Below are 21,598 nucleotides of genomic sequence, written 5' to 3'. Positions count from 1 at the left end.
CCATCACACAAGGGGGGGGGGGGGGGGGAGACAAACAAACAAACGAAACAAAAACAACAACAACAACAACAACTACTACTATGTAAACCACTGTCATGGGTGTACCCTGCTGGGGGAAAAACCTGACTGGGTTTACTGGTGGTTTGTGCTGAATTAATGAGCATTAAGGAGGAAGCGGGGGGGGAAAGCACACAATTCTTCAACCAAATCCATTCATCTCCTGCTCTTAAAGCTCACTTTCTCCCATCTGTGGTGGCTCCTGAGGTTGTTACAAACAGCATAATAACAGGTTACCCCCCCTTCCAAAAGCACAGTCTACAGCCATGATACGAAAGCTGCAGTCTACATGGATTTTCCTGAGAGCGAGTGAAGCTGGAAATGAAACTCATCGTTTACAGTACTCGATCCGGGGCTACAGTGTCCTATTGCATGGCTTACAGGACAACAGGCACCACCAGGCTTGCACAAAAAAGAAAAAGAAAAAGCAGAAAGCATCGACATCAAGGCTACACACAGCCGAAAGTTTCATCAGTAGATCCTCTTAAGTCCACACACCATCCATAACACCTGCACTAGATCTAAGAGCGTTACAGCTATAGTGATTGAATTGTTTGTGGTGGGGTATCCAATCAAGATACACAACTTTCAGCACATAAACCACCAATAAAGCCCAGTCCACTGCGATTAACCAAAAAACAGTCATTAGCTCACACTGAAACACAACTTGGTAGGAAAATATAGTATAAAAACTTCTGACTGGTCTGATTTATTATTTAAACAAATGAAGAAACCCCAGAAACACACAAGTATGAAAACAAGGAGGCTCTGAAAACAGTAACAAATGAAAAACATTGTGACAAAGTGACTAGTGTGATCAACGTTCAAAGTGTTTTATTTTTACTTTTTTTTACTTTTAATAATCATTTTATTAACAAAAATAGAAGCTTTGAGTTGTCTCTGAAAAGCCAGCAAGCTTGAGCCAAAAAACAAAAAACCAACTAGGGCGAGTATAGTAGACAGCTCTGGTTTTGGTTTGGAAGGGACTGTACAGGAAGTGTACTATATACATAACATCCAACTGGACAGTCTACATACACTGAAAGGCTTCTAAAGGCATTACATCAATGCAAAAAACAGGAAAAAAAAAAAAAAAAAGACTTCATGAGACAGCAAGATGAAAAAACATACAGCTGAACCTCAGTGGGCTTCATCTACAGGCATTTTTTGAGGGGGGGGGGGACAAAGATTTCAAATCAGGTCCTAAAAGATTCTCTTAGTTAACTAAGGGATGCTGACATTCATCTTCTGGCTGGTCTCCATGGCACAATACGAAAAGACAGGCGGGAACATTCTTGGGATTTTTGCTAAATTTGTATCTTCTCCAAATAACGCAACGAAACAGAAGGGCAAAGCCGATGCTTTTGAAACGTCTGACGATTGAGGGGGTAAGACACCGAAAGCTGCAATCTGGAACCTGCAGGCAGAGGAGTCGGGACTTCATCTGCTCGAGACGGACATGATAACACTGCTCCGCGTCTCTGGCTGGCCAGAGGTTAGAAGTAGTGTGAAGAAAACAAGAAAGGGAAAGAGATTTGAGGACAATGACAGATAAAAAGAAAAACAAAGGGTCAACATGTTGGATATCAAGAACTTGGAGGCCATGTGATGGAAAGTACACAAAGACATTTCAGGGGGGGATGTCGCAGCTGTGCAAGCGCAACAAGAGTCTGTCATAATCGAGGAGGTGGTGCAGCAGTTAACGACACAGTCGCGGCAGTTTCGTCAAACAAACGCGGCAGGCCGTAACAAGCGACAGTGTGGGCTTGGGGGGGGGGCTGGACAAACCTAAAACTGAAAGCCCACGCATACACCAATCCACAGATACCCCCGTGTGATCACCAGTCCCTAAGCTTGCTGTCATGACTGCTTGTGGCCTCGTCAGTCACTCAGAAGCTAATGTGCAAACCACAAAACAAACAAAAGAAAAGGAAAAAAAAAAATGAAATCCACCCGCACTATTCCAAGTGAACATTAGTGTTTTTTCATCCTCACAGAGTCCCGTTCAGTCCTGTGAGTGTACGTGTGAGGTGCCGGGTCAGATTCAGGAGCGCTTAAGCTGCGCCAGCCTCTGCAGCAGCTGCAGCTGCCGGGCTTTCAGCTGCTTCCTCTCCTGAGCCTTCTGCCGGTCGCTGGCGTGCAGCTGCTGCAGGTACTCAGTGGCTCGGGTCAGGATGGCCACCTTGGGAGTCTTGGGGCAGTCCGCCAAGCCCGGGATCTCGTCCCGCAACGACAGAAAACGTGAGCGCAGGTCGTTCCGCCGCTTGCGCTCGAGAAAGTTGTGCGCCTTGCGCTTGTCGGTGTCCTCGCAGTCGGACGACTGCGGGCTGGAGAGGTGCAAGAAGGAGGGGGGCTTTGAAGGGGATCTCTGGGGGTGAGATGAGGAGGATGAAGGAGATGACGGCGAGGCGGAGGAGGTAGGAGAGGAGGCGCTGAGGTTAGGTGACTCCGACCTGGCCACGGTCATGTGAGGGTTTCTGCTGTCCAAATTCACTGGTGCGTGGCCGGGCCGGGGCTGGTGGGAACTAGAGTTCTGGGGAGGCGGCGGCGTCACCTGAGCCGATGCGTTCTCCTGCCGAACCCTCTTCCGCGGCGGCTCGGGTGCTGTCGGCAGAGTGTCCGGGGAGGGAGCGGCGTAGTTGTGCTGCTGTTGGTGGATTGAGATGTGGAAACGCTTCATGCCGGGGTCGAAGGGGTCAGCTCGCACTGTGATGGTCACTGGCTTGCGGGTGTTGACCAGTCGGCGAGGTTTACGCTGCTGCTTGTGCTCCACCGTGACCACATCAATCTCCTCTTCATCCTCATCTTTGTCATCATCATCATCTGAAGGGGAAAATAAAAAGGTAAGAAACTGGATAAATGTGTGTCCAAAGAGAAGAAAGACACAGAGTGAAGCGTTTAAGACTTAAAATGCCAGCTGAGGTGAGCAGCCTGACTGACACGCTCGCTCTAGCCTCCCGCCTCCTCAGGCCAATTAAATGCTTCTGCGAAAAAGATATTCACAGAGCCTCGCGAAACCTGCATGATCTCCCTCACTCACACACTCTCACCAAGGCTCTGAATCATCACTGCATTAGTTCAGCTCCCTGAGTGGAAATTCCCCCTCTTCATTCATGTGCACAGAGTGAGCATGAGAGGGAGAGACAGGTTAGGCTGTGAAGCACTCAGGTGCTTCTTCAACTTGTTAAAATGAGCCGACTAATATCCAGCGCTGCGAAACCCATTTGTTCCTCTATTTACTAGAGTGGAAACAGGGTTTAAAAGAAATAAATAAATAAAATAAAATAAAAATTTTGACTCCATTCGCGCAAATTGAGTAGACTCCCAGGAGACTTTCAGCACTCTTATAGATTAAAACACACTCTTAAGTAACTAAGATCACAGCAAGAAGAGGGGACAGACACAAAGCTGGGAGTAAGGCGACCCCAGCTATTATCCTCAGCAGCACTCATGTGAAAAGCAAGTCTCAAGTCTCATATTACAAAAGCATACAGGACGGACTCTCCAGAGTAACCCTATAATAGCTCTTTACTGAAGCTTAAACACACATCTGTTTCCCGGGCTGGCTCATTCTCCTCCTCTCAGAGCTCCTGTCTCTCCATGAAATGCTCAACACTGTCAAAAAAAAAAGAAAAAAAAAGGACTGTGCAGGCCCAGCCTGAACCCTCCTGAACGGGCTAATCCCCCACTGCTCCTATTCACAGCCCGGGCTGGCTCGGCCCAAATACACCCCCCAACACAATTGGCGCCGGAGCCTGTTGAGCGGAGGAATGCAGCAACAAGTTCCCTTTGTGGCATTCCACACACGCTCCGAGCTCGACATCACATGGCAGCCCACATACCAGACTCGATCATATGGGTTCGGGGGAGTGGGGAAAAAAATATATATACAAAATTGGGAAAAAGTAGGTCTTGTCTCAGGGAAAATTTAGGCGAGACAGAATAACTAAGGTGTGTGTGTGTGTGTGTGTGTGTGTGTGTGTGTGTGTGGGGGGGGGGGGGGGGGGGGGGGGGGCTTCTCAATCCCTCCCAGTTACATAAAGTTCCAATAATAAGTGTTCTTTATTGAATTCATGTCAAATTTGAGGTCAGGGAGAGCCGGCAGAGAGGATATTGTTATCATAAGTCAGACTGGAGGAGAGGAGCAGGGAGAAGTAGCAGCTGGTCTGCTGGATCCCTGCCAAGCAGCAGATGTTTGGATGGGTGTGTCGCTCTCTGGGCTTCAAGCATGTGTTGCATGCACCAAAGGTAACGCAATGCAGTCACCATCATGTGCCATGCCAGCCATTACTGCCAAGATGGCTGACCAAAGCAATAAAAATGTAATAAAAATGACTAAGTTCAAAAACAAAATACCTAAAAGTCACTGATCCAAGCAAACAAATGAAGGAGACTTAAATAAAACATGACTGGGCGGGTCTGGAAGTTCCAGTGTGTTAAGTACTGTGTGTGTGTGTGTGTGTGTGTGTGTGTGTGTGTGTGTGTGTGTGTGTGTGTGTGTGTGTGCGCGCGTGTCAGGGATGTGGTGGAAACAGAACAAGTAACTATGGCCACTGAACTACCTGTTCAACGTCACTGTGACACACAACTGCACAGAGAAAGAGCTACCATTCACGCTGTACATCAGTGCGCTTCACCTGTTACTGACCTGAAGAGTCGCTCTGTGATTCGGAACCAGAAGACACTTGTTTCTTGCATCCGCCTGTTATCGGGAACGTGAGAACCGCGGTGGGGTCCACGCAGTCCGCAGCCAAGCCGCCGAGGGCAACAGTGTCACCGGGGCCACTCTGCACCCTCCCGGGGGAGGTGACAGCGGACCCGGCTGCGACTTTAGCGGCCACTCCGGTCCCGGGACAGGCAGAGTACCGCTCCCCTACAACTCTCTCCAGCTGCTGTCCGGCCGAGAAGCCGCTCCACATGCAGTCCTGGATTATGATAGAGCTTAGGTTCCCGAACGAGTCGCCGGTCGTAGCCAGCTTGCACGGCACATCCTGCTGATGCTGCTGCTCATCCTCCTGCCCCAAGAACTGGGACACCCACTCCAGCTTGTCTCCGAGAGACGGGTAGAGCAGTCCGACCCTGCCCGACCCTTCCACCGCCCGGATAGGGGACATGGGCGGGGTCGGCACAAGCTCGAATTTCTTCCATATGTCCTCGCTGGGCGCAGTGGACTTGAAGAAATCCTCGTCCGGGTCGTGGTCGTCGTAGAAATAATGTTGGTAGTGGTCGAGGTGGTCCATGTCCCAGTTTTCATAACGAGGCGCGGTGGAGCTAATGCCCGGCATGGGTGGCTGGAGGCAGCGGGGTGAATCACTCCCTGTTCCCGCTGTCTGCTGAGACACACACACAGAGCCGACAGCTGGATCAGAACTGAGCCTCATTCGCATCAGAAATAATAACACCGCTGTGCGTATTTTGTTTTTAATCATTTGTTTATTTATTGGGGGGGCGGGGGGTCCGACCCTGTGGTAAATGCATAATGCATCTATTTTCATGCATCGCTGCCTGTTAGATAATGATGCAGTTTATCCTCGTAAACAGCGACCTGCCTTTGAGGAAATAAACCTCCACCTTAAAAAAAAGAAGGTGTAACAGATGACTTAAATCACTAGAACCTTGTTTGCAAATCGGTAAAGACTTCATAAGACAGTATTTGGAGAGAGTGGTAGTGGAGGTGAAGACACTGACTTTCAGGCATAAAGATTCTCCGCTCACATGCCGCAAGGTTTAAACAACAAAAACAAACCAAAACCAGAACACCAGTCTTGCTGCAGCTGTTGAGAAGTTCAAAGTTTCGCAACTGTCTCATTACATAACACTGTTTTAGTAGTAGGATACTGAAGGGAGGGGGCGGGGGTGTTCCGCTGACTGCTCAGCAGAAAACAAGGCGATTAAAATGGGACTGAAAATAGATTAATTGGACAGACAGGCAGCAGGTAGCAGCCCCGGTACTCCCGGTGAGGCTGCTCAGACCGGAGAGCCGCGCGTAAAGCACTTTATTTGGCTCCTCCTCGGCTCGACTCCTTATCAAGCTCAAGGAATTCAGCTGCGTCTAAAAAGCCGATCAGTTAATTAAGCAGCGGGCGCGCTGGAGATTCGGCTTTTCCATTCGTCAAACCCCCAGTACACACCCCTCTCCGAATAAAATTAAAATAAAAACTTTAAGCGGTTCACTTATTATCTAAACCATCCACGTGTGCGTTTGGGTGTCAGCTGTGAGGAGTTTTTTTTTTTTACCTGGTGCCCAAAGTGAAAAACCTGTCTGCGTCTTCATGGATCCGCTGTGCGTAATTACACCACTAAGAAAAAAAAAAAAACACAGAAAAAGCAGCCACAGTGATTCCTTTACAAGCAATCTGCTCCCAAATTGAGCGTCCCTCCCTCCCTCTGCTGCTGCTGCGCTCGGTGTCTCTCTCAGGTGGTAAACAGTCACCGAGGGTGAACGAGTCCGTTTGGTCGCGGTCCCACCGCTCAGAGGGCTGGATAGGCTTCGGCTGTGGTCACTTTCTTTGCAGACTGCTGCACTATATGATCCGGGGGAAGGACTCTTGGCTATTCTGCATAAGAGGCGGGTCGTAGTAGGAGAGCCACGCCCGCCGTTTAAAGGTGCAGCACACTGAAAAATAACAGCCCGGAGCGCAAAAGCGAGAGTGCGAGCTGAGTGTTATGACACAGATTTCGTAAGGTGACAGCGCGCTGCTTTTGCAATAATTACGCACCCGTAATAAGAGCGTGTTTATTTGTGTCCGTGCACATGCACAAGCATTTGCATGTGCGTGGGAAGGAGAGCTTTAAGGGTTGATTTTCTGCATCATGTGTAAAAGAAAACAGAGAAAACACCATATGCTGGAGTGTAGTGCAGTGAGGCTCTCAGGCATTTTGCATAGCTTTAGAATTTTTAAATGCTATTGCCTGCTGAGTGAACACACACACGTAAACACACACAAGCACGATTTAGGCTGCTGTTTCCTCCTCTTTTGTTTGTTTGCTTGGCTCATGGAAGTTGGAGTCGAACAGGTTGACGGTCCTTTGCTAAGGTGTCTGTTTCTCTTTGGAAGTAACAGGTGGCAGCTGATCGTGTGGTTTATTGCAGTTAATAAACAGCTGTGTAATTGTTTGTTTGGCCAGGGTGTTCCCCACCTTTTGCCCTATATGGCAGCTGGGATAGGCTCCAGCTGTTGGATGGGGGGTGGATTTGTAACCCCCCAGCTCTTAGTGTTTCACTGAGCTTATGTTCAAAGCTTTCTGCACGTTGAAATCTGTGATGATTTCAAGGACTCGTGTATATTTCAGTGTTCTTTTCATGTCTGACTGAAAACCTGACGGTCAGTAACACTTCCTATGACTGACAACAAATTAGCAACAACACTGCTTGAAAGATTTGGCTCACAAGGCACTTTGTGATAACCCTTTTCCATCTCTTCTCTTCTCCATGGTTATAGAACTGAGGGGTGAAGGAGATACTGTGCGTGTTTACTTTCGTGAACCACAAATCATTCAGTGGTGTATCAACTCATAATTCATCATCATATTTTGGGAGTCACTGTCGGTGGTTTTGTTGCCTCACTGAATAATGTCACAGCAGCTTTGGGTTGTTTTTTTTTACCCCCCTAACTAATACCTCTGGTTCTAAATGTTTTTTGTTGTTGTGTATTTATGCATTTGTTCTAAATTCTGGGGGTCAGATTTAAACCAAGTAAACACATCCATCCATCCATCCATCCATCCATCCATCCATCCATCCATCCATCCATCCATCCAATTCAGTCTTGCTAATAAATGAAAATGTAAATAGTACAGAAGAGAGAAAGGAAACACCCTTCAGTGTTATGAGTGTTGAAGCTGCATAGTTTGTCCACCAGAGGGCACTCTGCAACTTCCTGTTGGTCGCACAACCAGCTGCTCTGAATTTAACTTTAAATTAAGTATTTTCATTACTTTGGTACTGTGGAAAAACAAAAAAGCTAGCATAATTTTGCTCTCCAATTTTGATGTTACTGTTTTCGAGGCAAAAGCTGTTTGTCCAATTTTACAGTATGGTTAAAGTAACAGAACACTTTTAAAGTCACAGGTTCCTTGGCTTTCAGACTTTTTGAGAAAAACTCTCCTTCTCCTTTTTTACTTCTGGCTTTGACTTGGTTACCAACCGGCCTGTCAGTGCACTGTGCCAGAGCAGATGCTGTACAGCTGCTTTGTGAGATCACGACACCGTGTGAATCACAACGTAAGATCGTATGGCTGTATGAAATCTTGATTCATGTGTTGGGATGTAAAAAAGATCCACTGGTTAAAAAAATAAAGGGCTATAATATGGATGGGCAAGTTCAGCAACAGTGAAGGGCAAGCAGTTATTGATGTGTGTGTGTGTGTGTGTGTGTGTGTGTGTGTGTGTGTGTGTGTGTGTGTGTGTGTGTGTGTGTGTGTGTGTGTGTGTGTGTGTGTGTGTGCGCGTCTGAGTGTGCACTTCCTTCATGTGGACATATGGCTGCAGTATCTGGTGTCGACCATGCATCTGACAGTCTGTGTAATCAATATCAAGCTTATGATGTAAAGCCCCCCCTCTGAGAGCGTCACACACACACACACACACACACACACACACACACACACACACACACACACACACACACACACACACGGACAACTGCTGACACTTGTTTTTCTTGCCATATGAAACCAACTCGCTAGTGCCATTTTGGAGTAAACCATCCCGCACACTCTCTCTTTAGCACGATGACTGAAGAACATCCTTCCCATAACTGCCCCTCTTCAGCTGCCCCTCCAGCTTGAAGCAGACAGCGTGAAATCCAAGTCTGTCCACCTCATCATCCCATCAAACACAGCAGACACCACCCTCCTCATTTTTTTTTTTTTTTTTATCTCAAACCCCATCTTCCGTCACTCATCCTCTATTTATCTGTCTTCAGTTCTTCCTGCCTACTTTTCACTATGACCTCCTTCATCCTTTTATTCCCAGTCACCTCTGATCAAAAGATTTTGACCCTACATGAAGCCGGGAGACTTTAGAGGGTTATATCTCCGTTTTCCCAGAAGATTCCCTACAAAGACGCAGTACTAACAGACTGGAGAAACAGAGGCCGCAATCTCTCAGTTTTCCCCATCTGCATCACTTTCTCTCTCTCTCTCTTAGCCCTGATATCTCCTTCTCTTGCCGCTTTCATCTCTTTCCTCTCTGCCCTCTGCCTTGTTTCCTACTTTGAAATGTTTAATCTGCCTCCCCTCTTTGAATTAATCATCAAACGTGAATAAGAGCAAGAACCCGCTCCTTAAAGTGTACAAAGAAATGTCTTTTTAGATAAAATAAGTAAGTGAGTTTAAGGAGTCCCTGTGGTTCTCATCATTTACATGTACAAGAAATTGTCTTATTCAAAGACAACATTTAATCGCAGTATGTAAATTTGATTTGGGGAAAAGGCAGATCCCTACATGGATGTGTTGTGGTGAGGCTCAGTGGGAAAACACTCATTTGCATCAGTTCCCCTATGGATCTGTGAAGCTTTTTGCATGAAAATAGGAGGGGTAGTTTGTGATGCGCACTGATCTTACTGATACATATAGACAGTCTCATAGGATTACTGAAATGTTATTACTCACGAGGTCCCAATTAAGTGCTATCTTCTCCCAAAATAGGGACACTCATAGTGTTGCGATGCACTTTACATATTAATATAAAACAGCATGTTTTCTTGTGCATAACCAAGCTGTTTTTGAGCCCAAAGCTATCTAAAGCCTGCACGGCCACTGATTCGGGATCAGTGCCTATGGCTTGCGTCAGCAGGGAAGAGACAAATCTACACTTTGGAGTAATTTGTGTTGGAGAATTATTGTATTAACAGCTTTGGAAAGTGCTCAAAAACAGTGTTTTTTTTAAGACAGTTCCTGAAGAAAATAAAATCAGGTTATTAAACATTAAAGTAAACAATGAGGAAACTTCCACTGTTATCGAGTACCCACCACCTAAAAACGTCATTTTAGCCTCTCCCCCCTAAAGCCATCTTTCTGGCTTCCCCTTGCACTCATAAATTTAAACAACAGGTGGGCGGGCCTTCTGCATTGACTTCTAATGAAGTATTACATCTATGTACTGTGGACTCATAAAGAATAGTGAAGTTACCCATTGCATCGCCTCCCGTAAGTCTTCATGCACATAACTAGTGCATATACATCTGATTCTTTTTCTTCAAACGCTCCCTGCAGCTTTTGTTATGGCATACTGTGCATAGAACAGGGTATTATTTCAATGTGATTTGGTTGCTTCTAATCATTAGATTAAATTGGATTAAATAAAGCCGCAACGATCCCCATGGGGTTGCTGGAGCAGCAGCAAACGATATGAGTTTATCATACAGAATATGCAGATTATTAAAACGATGACACTTAATATGCAAAGAGAGCGAGAAAATTTCTTTAGTAGAATATTAGTGGGATGTGAATAAATCAGCGTAGGCTACCTTAAATAAACTTGTGTTATTTGAACTTATTAGATTTACACATGGATACGTTTGCTGCAATATACTCAGTTTCCTAGCAGTTGGCAATGATGTATCAGAAAATAACACATTGGTTTGGGTTCTTTACTAAATACACCAATCAAGTCATCTTCTGTCATGAATACGATTATTTATGGAACAGATAATTATGTCAGTGGAAGGATTTATTGTATCGCAGAAAGAAAAGTAAAAGAAAAACACCCCAGTGAAAAAAATGAAATGGAGTTGGATAGCGAATGATGGCCAGGAATGTGAGCATAGAGACGGGAAAACAAGTCACCACCACCCCCCTTTCTTGGGTCACCCTTCCCGTCATTTCTGTAACCACCCCCACTGCACTCGACTCTTTCCAGCCTGATCAGTGAGCACCTAGTCTGGATTCCAACCATCAGTGTGTCTGTGGCGTCCGCAAATTCACTTCATGTAATCTGTGAGACAGGAGAGGAAAAGTGACAGCTGCTACCCACTGGATGGTGTTGACCTCCTGCTGAAACACACACAATACAGAGTGAGTGGATTGCCTTTTGGTCCAGATGCTCATTACATTGAACTACAGAGGCATATGTCCATAAAGTGTATATACAGAAAATCTTCTCAAATCTTTAACCCTGGAGAACCCATTGGGTCAAATTTGACCCCATGGTTTCCCTAGTAAACCAATGGTGTTGGATCTGACCCCATGGGTTCTCCAGGGTTAATACTTTAATGCACAATTTTTCTGATTGTCTGTGAACTCCTCCTACAGGAGGAGGATGAGGAGCTGAGGAACCAAACCTGGCATGCAGATACATCTTAGACCACTGAAGGTTCTTATTTACTATATGTGTCCGGCAACCACCTACCAATGAGCTAAAATTACTCATTTGCAGTTTATCTAATGTGTAACACTTTACAAAAGCATGTTGTCAGTTCAGTTTTGCGACATGTAATTTTTAAGCACCTAGAAATATTTTATGCTTGATATATTATGAAGTCACTGTGGCTAGCAACAATCTAACTAAAACTACAGATCAAACAATATTCTGGCATGGTTATGTAATAATAATAATAATGATAATAATAAAAGTAATGATGCAATATTTAAATTGGCTTTTCATATCTGATGAAAGTCTGTTTGCTCAACTGGCCTAACTGTAAGCCAGGTGGCTAAGTGTGAATGCTAAAGTGGGCTACAGACTGCTAAAGGGAGAAGCAGCCCTTTTGGCATTGTGCAGATTTCCTATCCGGTCGTTAAGTGATGACGTGACAAATCCTACTTCTGGGCCTAAAGTAGTCTGCGTTTAATATGGCTTTTGTGTTGTTAACATGTTTAATGTTTTGTATTTTCTTCTATTTAATCTCAAAAAGCTCCTAAAACAGTCAGTGATCACTGTTGACCTCCCTCGGCTTTTATTACCGCTAATCATTTATTTAAGTTCAGTTTTTAAAACCTTAGGCTGTAACTACAGCCCAGCCCATGCAGCAGTATATGAATGACTAACCTCGTATTGTGGATGGATTATCTCAGTTGTTCTCCTGGCTGAAGTTTGGTCCTTTTACAGCATCCTGCCATGCGATTACATTTGTTCCTGACCACCGACAACACTCACTTTAACTTTTATCGAGTGGAAAAAAAGTTAGCTTGTTTATATTATGCTAACATAGCTGTGTCGCTAGCGGTCACGTAGCACATCATTATATACCAGCTAGCCAAACTTCAGTAACCCTACAAACGTCACTGCTGTTTAGTTTTCTGTCTTCATTTATGTTGGAAGTGATAGCAAAGCTGTACGTTTTCATTTGTTTCCAAAACCCCGCAGTCAGGACATGCTATATTGTATTTAGATAGAAGCTAGCAAGCTAACTTCCTGCTAACTTCTAACTCCGTTAATTGTCATAAATTCCGTTTTCATGGATGCCTGGATGTTAAACTCAATTGTTACACCTGGTAGAGCAGAACGCTGATCATTTTATTAAAGATGAAAGACTTTAGACAGTTTTTCAACTCTCAGTAATGCCATAGTGATCGTTTGATATATGGACCTGCAGTGGAGTTTAGGCCCAGACACGGCTTGTGACGTCAGACTTAACGACCAGATTTCCATGTTTAACTTTTTAGCCTTTTTTTTTTTTTTTTTTTAAATTTCTTTTTAGTGTTGTCAGAGTTAACGAGCTAACCGCGCTAACACGTTGACGCCGTGCAGCCCCATGCACGGGGCGATCCGAGCTAACTCGCTAATGGAGATTTGCCGCATTAATCCAGTTATGGCATTAACGTCATTTTAACGAAATTAACATTGACAGCACTATTTTTTTCATGTAGTTCTGACTGTACTTGGTAAGGTGCTAACTTGCCAACTAACACTTCTTGGCCTGGTTAGCAATTAGCATCCATAAGCACATTGCACATACAGATGATTCTAACATAGAACTAAAGCTATGCAAGCATTTCACAGACTTCTTTAGTGCAATTTATATCGCAGCAGTCAGTTTTATTTATTTGAAAAATATGTATTTAAAAACATTGCAGAAGAGACGGATGCCACAAACACGCTTGAAATGGCTCTGCTGAAAGACTCAAAGCAGACAGCTAGCAGCACCAGCTGCTTGTGTTAGGGCCATAAACATATAAATACACAACCATTGGTTGGCCAGTGCAGCCACAGCTTTAATCATAGATAACTTAAGCCTTATTAATGCAGTTTGAATGAATGGCTGAGTTATAGAAATATTTTTAACGCTATGGGAGTGTGTGAGTCTTGAGTCACTTTTTGCAGTTTTAGCATTTCTGCATCAGGTTATGGGACTATTTTAGCTGCTAGATCAAAATCTGATTATAATTCCAGGGCTGCCTGTTCACACTGCTCAATGTGTCTATCATTCCTTATCAATCTACCACCACATTCATCTTGAATAGTTTCTGAGTGTTAAACTCCATAAAGGCCCATTAAGATTTTATTTTATCACCTTTATTTTTAGGTTGCTCATTCAGTTGTGAATACCTACAGTTACATTGAACGAGGATTTGGTACACTCACATGGCCTGTGTATTTGTGGACTTTCCAGCAGTGATTGCGAGAATGAATTCCTTTCAACTAGAAAATCGAAGCATCATATTTTCACTAACTGACAGAGTAAATTACACAACATCTTGTTTGTGTCTCATGCCCGTCACCATATAACCACAGCAGTGTGTAAAAAAACAGCAACTTTGCGTAAACAAATGAGAAATTGATTTTAATCACATGGCAGCACAGCTAATGATTATCAGTTACAGAAAAGGTATGGAGGTGACAGCAAATCCATACAACCTTGTGAGGCTATAATACAAATACCAAAGGTACTCTCAGGTGTAACGCGTGGACAGATAAATGAACTCTGCTCCTTACATTCGTCTGTTCCCTGCAAGCCATCCGCACTGATTGACAAGCAGTTGTTACTCAGCTGCTCCTCTTCTTTCTTCAGTGACTTTTATTGCATTCTTGGTCAAAATCAATTCTGGAGGAACAGCCTGTCAGCACAGACTGTACCCCGGGAAAGATACGCACACAGAAAAAACACGAGAAGGCATGAGTGTTACAAAGAGAGTGGGGTATACGGGATGTGCCAGAAAGCAAGGGAATGAACAAGGGTCTGCAGGAGAAGAGTATAAAAGGAGTGGGGGGATGGAGGGGGAAGATGCTGTGCAAAATAAAGAGTTAGCAGGAGGGTGGGAGGAATGTAGACAGGACTGGGTGAAATGAGCGATCGGGTAAAAAAATTATTATCCATCAAGCGAGCGAGGAAAGGGAGAGAGGGGAGAGAAAATGAGAAATCAGGGATGCGATGTGATAGCAGTTCACAGGAAGAGAAAACAATGCAATTGCATAACTGATTTGGCAGGGCTGTGATTCTGAGCATTCTTGAAACGTTGCTCACACTCACAACTACACACACAACCACAAACACTGGCATGCGCACGATCTTGCACACCCAGTCAGTCAATACAAGAGGACAGATTATATCGCATAGATGCACACAAAGTGAAGTAAACAAATACACGCTAATAGCCCGCGAGTGTTTTTGCTGATAAATCACCTTCTGTTTTTGTGTCTGTGCTACGTAACTGTTGTCAGGAATTTGTCAATGTGTGTGAGTGTGAAGTTCTTTCTGTGTTCTAATCAACACAGCTGATTGTTTTGAACGTTTCTGGCCTTCTGCTCCGATGCCCATCACGGTTTTGCCCGTTCATCACATGAATGCCTGGTTTTCTCAAATAACAGCTGGTTAATGCAAATTTGAAACAAAAATTTGAATTTGCGTACAGCGAAAAAAAGAAAGAGTAGAAAGGCAGAGGAAAGATAAAGAGATATCAAACTAAAACTTGTACAGTTACTTTAGTAACTCAACCTTGTTTTAATATACCATACCAGATAGATCAGTTTTAAGATGCAGAAATGCTCAGTGTCAGTTGCTTATGTCAATAATACAAGTGCACTGCAATCAAGTGGCAACCTCTAGAGCTTCAGGCAACACAGAAGCTGAATAATCTTTCATTTCTCTGCAGACAAGTAAACATAAATACTGATTCAAAAAAACGAACATGGTGCCAGCCTAAATACTAATACTGAGGCTTGAAAATCCATCATCTAAGAATGAATGGCTGATGTCACTTTGTTGGTTATGTCCATCTTTTACATACAGTCTACTGTGACCAGGGTTGTAATGCATTCCAAAGTAATCACAAGTGTTGGCAAAGAGTAAACAGTCACTATGAACATTATAGAAAAACTAAAAGCTACAGTGAACACAATATGCCAGACTTGTACACAGTTCATAATGCTAACATAAAGCTAGCAGCTGGAGATCCTCAGACTCAGAATGAGACTCAAGTGTGTGTGTATGTCAACTCCGGCAAAGCAGCTGTTTTTATTTCTTTCATTTATTTCTACACGTGGTTTTTCCTGACCTAGAATCACGGTCACAATAATGTTTTTCTGCTAAATGCTCTATCAGCTGTTTTCAACCAACTTTTCTGTCAGCTTTGTGGTAACACACAAATCATCTTCTGTATGCCCTCATTTCCATTTCTCTAACAAAACATAAAGAAACGAAGGGTGGATCGAGACTTTTGCAGAGTACAGTAAATGGGTAAAATGAGTTCATGTTAAACTTAGACACGTCATATATATCATTTCTGTGCCACTGCAGCTTTTTGTATGTGTCCTTTGGTTTGGCTCACCTCTACGCATGGCTTGGGCTCTGGAACCAGTCTCCTGGAGAGGGGCTGGACTCTGTCTCAGTCTGGAGTTGCCCCTGGTGAGAGGCGGCGGGCTGGGGTGGGTATCCTAATATCCCCTCGGCTTGCTGCCGGTACGTTGGGGTTTTTCCCGGTGGACGAGAGGGTTTGTTCCCTGCGCCTTAGGGTCGGGGAACGGGTCCTGACTGTCATCTGCGCTTATGCGCCGAGTGGCAGTTCAGAGTACCCAGCCTCCTTAGAGTCCATGGGGGGGGGGGGGGGGCTGGGGGGGTGCCCTGGAGGGCTCTGTTGTCCTGCTGGGAGACTTCAATGCTCACGTGGGTAACGACAGCGAGACCTGGAGGGGCGTGATTGGGAGGAATCCAAGCGGTGCTTTGTTATTGGACTTCTGTGCTAATCACAGTTTGGCCATAACGAACACCCTGTTCGAACATAAGAGTGTCCATAAGTGCACGTGGCACCAGGACGCTCTAGACCGTAGGTCGATGATCGATTTTGTAATCGTATCAATAGACCTGCGACCATATGTTCTGGACACTCGGGTAAAGAGAGGGGCTGAGCTGTCAACTGATCACCACCTGGTGGTGAGTTGGATCAGGTGGCGGGGGAGGACGCTGGACAAACCTGGTGCACCTAAACGCGTAGTGAGGGTGTGCTGGGAACGTCTAGCAGAGGCCCCAGTCCGCGAGATCTTCAACGCACACCTCCGGCAGAGCTTCAACAGCATTCCGAGGGAGACTGGGGACATTGAGTCCGAATGGACCATGTTCAGCGTCTACATTGCCGAAGCTGCTGCATTGAGCTGCGGCCGCAAGGTGGTTGGTGCCTGCCGTGGTGGTAATCCCCGAACCAAATGGTGGACACCAGAGGTGAAGGGAGCCACCAGGCTGAAGAAGGAGTCCTATCGGGCTTGGTTAGCCTGTGGGACTCCGGAGGCAGCCGACAGGTATCGACAGGCCAAGCGGAATGCGGCTCGGGCAGTGGCTGAAGCAAAAACTCGGGTGTGGGAGGATGTCGGAGAGGCCATGGAAAAAGACTTTCGGACTACCTCGAAGAGATTCTGGCAAACCGTGAGACGTCTCAGGAGGGGAAAGCGGTGCTCTACCTGCACTGTGTATAGTGCTGGCGGAGCGCTGCTGACGTCGACTGAGAAAATTGTCAGGCGGTGGAAGGAATACTTCGAGGACCTCCTTAATCCCACTGACACGTCTTCCGAGGAGGAAGCAGAGTCTGGGGATGAGGGGAATGACCCGCCAATTTCCGGGGGCGAGGTCACTGAGGCAGTTAAACAACTCCTTGGTGGCAGAGCCCCTGGTGTTGATGAGGTCCGCCCCGAGTTCCTGAAGGCTCTGGACGTTGTAGGGCTGTCCTGGTTGACACGCCTCTGCAATGTTGCGTGGAGATCAGGGGCAGTACCTGTGGACTGGCAGACCGGGGTGGTGGTCCCCATTTTTAAGAAGGGGGACCGGAGGGTGTGTTCCAACTACAGGGGGATCACACTCCTCAGCCTCCCTGGGAAAGTCTATGCCAGGGTGCTGGAAAGGAGAGTTCCTCCGCTAGTCGAACCTCGGATACAGGAGGAACAATGCGGTTTTCGTCCTGGTCGCGGAACACTGGACCAGCTCTTTATCCTCTCGAGGATGCTTGAGGGTGCATGGGAGTTTGCCCAACCAGTCTACATGTGTTTTGTGGACTTGGAGAAGGCATTCGACCGTGTCCCTCGGGGTGTCCTGTGGGAGGTGTTGCGGGAATATGGGGTGTCTGGCCCATTGCTACGGGCCATTCGATCCCTATACAACCGTTGCAAGAGCTTGGTTCGCATTGCCGGCAATAAGTCGGACTCGTTCCCGGTGGGTGATGGGCTCCGCCAGGGCTGCCCTTTGTCTCCGGTTCTGTTCATAATTTTTATGGACAGGATTTCTAGGCGCAGCCAAGTGGCGGAGGGCTTTCGCTTTGGTGGCCTCAGAATCTCATCTCTGATTTTTGCAGATGATGTGGTTCTGTTGGCTTCATCGGGTGAGGGCCTCCAGCTCGCACTGGAACGGTTCGCAGCCGAGTGTGAAGCAGCGGGAATGAGGATCAGCACCTCCAAATCTGAGGCCATGGTTCTCAGCCGGAAAAGGGTGGCGTGCCCTCTCCAGGTCGGGGATGAGTTCCTGCCCCAAGTGGAGGAGTTCAAGTATCTCGGGGTCTTGTTCGCGAGTGATGGGAGAAGGCGTCTGACAAGGATGCCCCCTGGGTGCCTCCTGGGTGAGGTGTTCCAGGCATGTCCCACCGGGAGGAGGCCCTGGGGCAGACCCAGGACACGCTGGAGAGATTATATCTCTCGGCTGGCCTGGGAACGCCTTGGTATTCCCCCGGATAAGCTGGAGGAGGTGGCTGGGGAGAGGGAGGTCTGGGCCTCTTTGCTTAGGCTGCTGCCCCCGCGACCCGGCCCTGGATAAAGCGGATGAAGATGGATGGATGGATGGATGGATAAAAAAATACCTTCTTCACTGCTTTTTCAATTAACTGGAAGCAGTAAACGTCGTGTTTTTTTTCTTCTAAACAGCAGTGTAGCAACACTTGAAAACTCATTTTCTAGATCACCAGATCAAGTGAGATTTTTCCACAGGTTATGTCAGAAACTATAACCAGAGCTGGCTACACAGCAGAGGAAGATGGGCAGAGAAGAAAGGAACTGCTCCTCGTAATCATTTCTAATTAGGACTAATTGCATTTTGGAGAGGAATGGTGATGCCTATTTGCCCTGCAGCTGTGTTTTCCCACACAGGGATGATTCCAAATAAAACACGACTGTCAACACCAATCTCCTCCGTGTTTTCTCGTACTTCTCCGCCTAATTTATTTGAGCTCTGCAAGTCTTTTTTTAGCAGTCGTTCAATGGAAGCATATTTACAGATGTAAGGTAAGCAGCAACCAAGAGGCACAAATGTTTTATTTAATAATCAATATTTGTATATTACCAGTGGATACTGCTTGAGTCTTAAAAGCTTAGCTGTACAGCGCTGCAGCTGCCACACCTTTACTCTTTCAGTTACCTCCTTTACAGATGTCCCTGCTTTTTCTTAAAAGCAAAAAAGCTAATGTACATTCTTAATCAAATGCAGGGAAATTAAGTCAGGGACTACTAGATGTAGCTAAACAATATAGGCTTTTCCCCATATGCTTTTGACCGATGCATTTATGTGAGCCTACAGCGTCTGTAGGCTCACATAAATGATTCAGATGCATGCAGACTTTTCTCTGTGTCTGCTGGATGAATAGAGCAACTGTTTGCTCACTGAACTGGCAGATCTGCAGGCTTCAATAACTTGGCTTTAACCCTGACAACATCATCAGGATCATTTTATTAGTCTGAAAGGTCATTCCAGATTATATGAGTTTGGACGGCCCTCTTTGAAGTATGAATTGTACTCACTGGGATCAAGCAGCAATCTTTGGGGCTAACTGCTCTCTGCTAGGTCTCATAACTGCAATTTTTACTCACATGAAGTTTACACTGTCTTTATTTTAAGTCCCCACTCACACAGAGACTGGTTGTGAGTGCTTGCTGCAGGTCAGTGGTCCCCAACCCCTAGGCCACGGACCGGTACCCATCCGTGACTCGTTTGGTACCGGGCGGCAAGAGTTGCGGCTCGGGTGTGAATTTCATGTTTGTAAGGGTTTTTATCGGTCGTTAGCGTTATTTTTTAATTGTTTCCCTGGGTCTTTTCCCATGTGTTATGAATAAATCTTCTTTTTTTTTGGTACCGGTACTGGTTTTATTTGGTTGTATTTATCTGCGACACCTTAAAGGCCTGCCTCTGAAAATATTGTCGGGCATAAAACAGTCTGTGGCACAAAAAAGGTTGGGGGTCGCTGCTGTAGGTGGCTGGCAGCTGCTGTGAAATCAGCTGCTAAAAACCTGGATTATACTGGCCTACAGACCAATCAGTGATCCCTTGTAGCCATTAGTCAGTTGGAAAATATTCTCCAACTAATTGACAAGTGGTTGTGAGAGGTTGGCTGCTGTTGCTAGGTGAAATTGGCTGAAAACAGGTATGTGGTGCTCTTTGGGATTGCTCTGGTAAATATCAGGCTGTTGCGGTTACTAGTAGTTTGTATGAAAGACAGTGAGTTGCTTAACTGCTCGTTGAGTACTAATGAAACTGTGCGGACTATGACACAGACCGGAAATGGAGAGAGTTCCCCTTCAAAGTAAAAGTTTGCTCCTGTTTAAGTATGTTGGTTTGAGCCGTTAGGAAAACTTTCACTCGAAGGTTGCACGTTTTCAAGTTTAACTGCCATTATGTGGTTAGTTAATAAGTGTTTGCAGACAGGTCAGCGTCTTGGACGTTTGTGGTGCACCACTTGCAAACTAGTTGTGGAATAAAAAGTTTTGCCTATTGACTGGAAGTTTCCATGTGTGATGTCACGCTAGCTATAGCCATCTTTTAGGTACAGCCTTTAATCGGATTAAAATACGTATTTAAAATAGTTTAAAATCCTGCGTTTCTTGCTTCAGTGGTTTCATAAAGACGGTCCAAAAACCAAGAAAACTCCGGTGCACTTTTCTAAAACATAATACTACCCAGAAAAGAGGTCTATTATTTTGTATGATTTGCTCGGAGTCCATGATAACTCAAGTATGCATATGAGGTAGTACTACAGAGCAGACGGAGTTCCCGTTTTCATACGCTGGAAGACTAGAGGCCAGCTCAAATCAAAAAATTCCAATCTCTTTCAGCAAGCAGCCTGAGGAAAATCCAATTTTCTCTTTCAGTAATGGCAGCTGATCATTGAGAGGAGAATCCTTTTTACTTCCTCTTCTCGCCAACAAAACCGTGGCGTGAGTGTGATGGTAGTCCCCACAGTCAGTCAGAGAAGGTGTGCTGAGGGCGAGAACATCGTGTAGTTGAAACAGTAGCATATACGCAACAGTATATACTGTAATATTTGTGATGCTTTTTAAAAAATATACCACTCTTGATAAAAAGTCTTATATTTGGGGAGATTTTCTTCATTGTCCAAAATTTGCCTTAAAGCATCTTCTGAATGACACACTGTTCAGTCTTCTGTTTATATTCATTTAATCTGTTTGGCTCTTTACTTGCCTGCTCATCCTTCAACCCCCCCAAATCCTCCTCCACTCCCCCAGAAGCAACCCCAGAAGTAGCAATTGTCCCCCCCTCCCCCCTACACACACACACACACCCCCGTTATCCCTGCTGAGGAAGACACAATAGTTAACATTAACAATACCTCCTTCAGGCAGCTCCTGCTACAATGTAACCAGGCAGCCACTTTGTCTGTGCGTGAATGTGTTTGTATCCTTGGCTCATTGTGTGTGGGGAGCATATGGCCTTCTGACATCACAGGCAGAAGGTCAGTGCCTAAAAGGAATTCAAATCATTCTGGGAATCTTCCTTTTTTTCTTTTTTCCCTTAACAAATTTAAAGTGCCCGTACTTGAAAGCGCAGGCACACAAGGGCATTCATTCAGATGGGATCTTTTTGGATTGTTTGATGCACTCAGATTTTAGCCATGTTAGCCTCAATCTCTTGGATTACAGCAGTGTTTAGGGTCATGATGCTTGCCCAGTTTTCACTCTTCTTTTAGCTTTGTTTTTTTCTCCAGTAAAATGAGAAAACAGCTGGAAATGCTACACTATGTGTACCATCTAACATCTGTGCAGCTCAACCACGGGAAACTGGAAATATCACACATAAGAGGAGCGACACTGAGGCTGATTAAATATGACTAAAATTCAAAACAAACACATGAAATATAAGTCAATCTGAAATATGCTCTCAGGCTGTGGGAAACCCTA

The 21,598-nt window shown here is 45.4% G+C and overlaps 1 protein-coding gene across 3 annotated transcripts; it reads right to left on the bottom strand.

The window, feature by feature from the left end:
• Positions 1-6,603, bottom strand: myclb (MYCL proto-oncogene, bHLH transcription factor b). Of its 3 annotated transcripts, none has more exons than XM_026156927.1 (3): positions 6,295-6,603; positions 4,706-5,390; positions 2-2,880 (listed from the first exon to the last, which is right to left on the bottom strand). In XM_026156927.1, the coding sequence occupies exons 2-3, from the start codon at positions 5,340-5,342 to the stop codon at positions 2,102-2,104; spliced, it is 1,416 nt and encodes a 471-aa protein (XP_026012712.1). In that variant the 5' UTR covers positions 5,343-5,390; positions 6,295-6,603; the 3' UTR covers positions 2-2,101. The 3 variants fall into 3 exon arrangements, with proteins under 3 accessions (XP_026012715.1, XP_026012712.1, XP_026012713.1); XM_026156928.1 differs by having other exon boundaries at positions 4,706-5,387; XM_026156930.1 differs by lacking the exon at positions 6,295-6,603 and having other exon boundaries at positions 1-2,880; positions 4,706-5,380.
• Between the last annotated feature and the right edge of the window lie 14,995 nt (positions 6,604-21,598).

The sequence above is a fragment of the Astatotilapia calliptera genome, chromosome 22 (assembly GCF_900246225.1).
Source record: "Astatotilapia calliptera chromosome 22, fAstCal1.2, whole genome shotgun sequence".
Lineage (NCBI taxonomy): Eukaryota > Metazoa > Chordata > Actinopteri > Cichliformes > Cichlidae > Astatotilapia > Astatotilapia calliptera.
The sequence above is the reverse complement of the archived record's forward strand: the minus strand, read 5'-3'. Positions and strand labels throughout refer to the sequence as shown.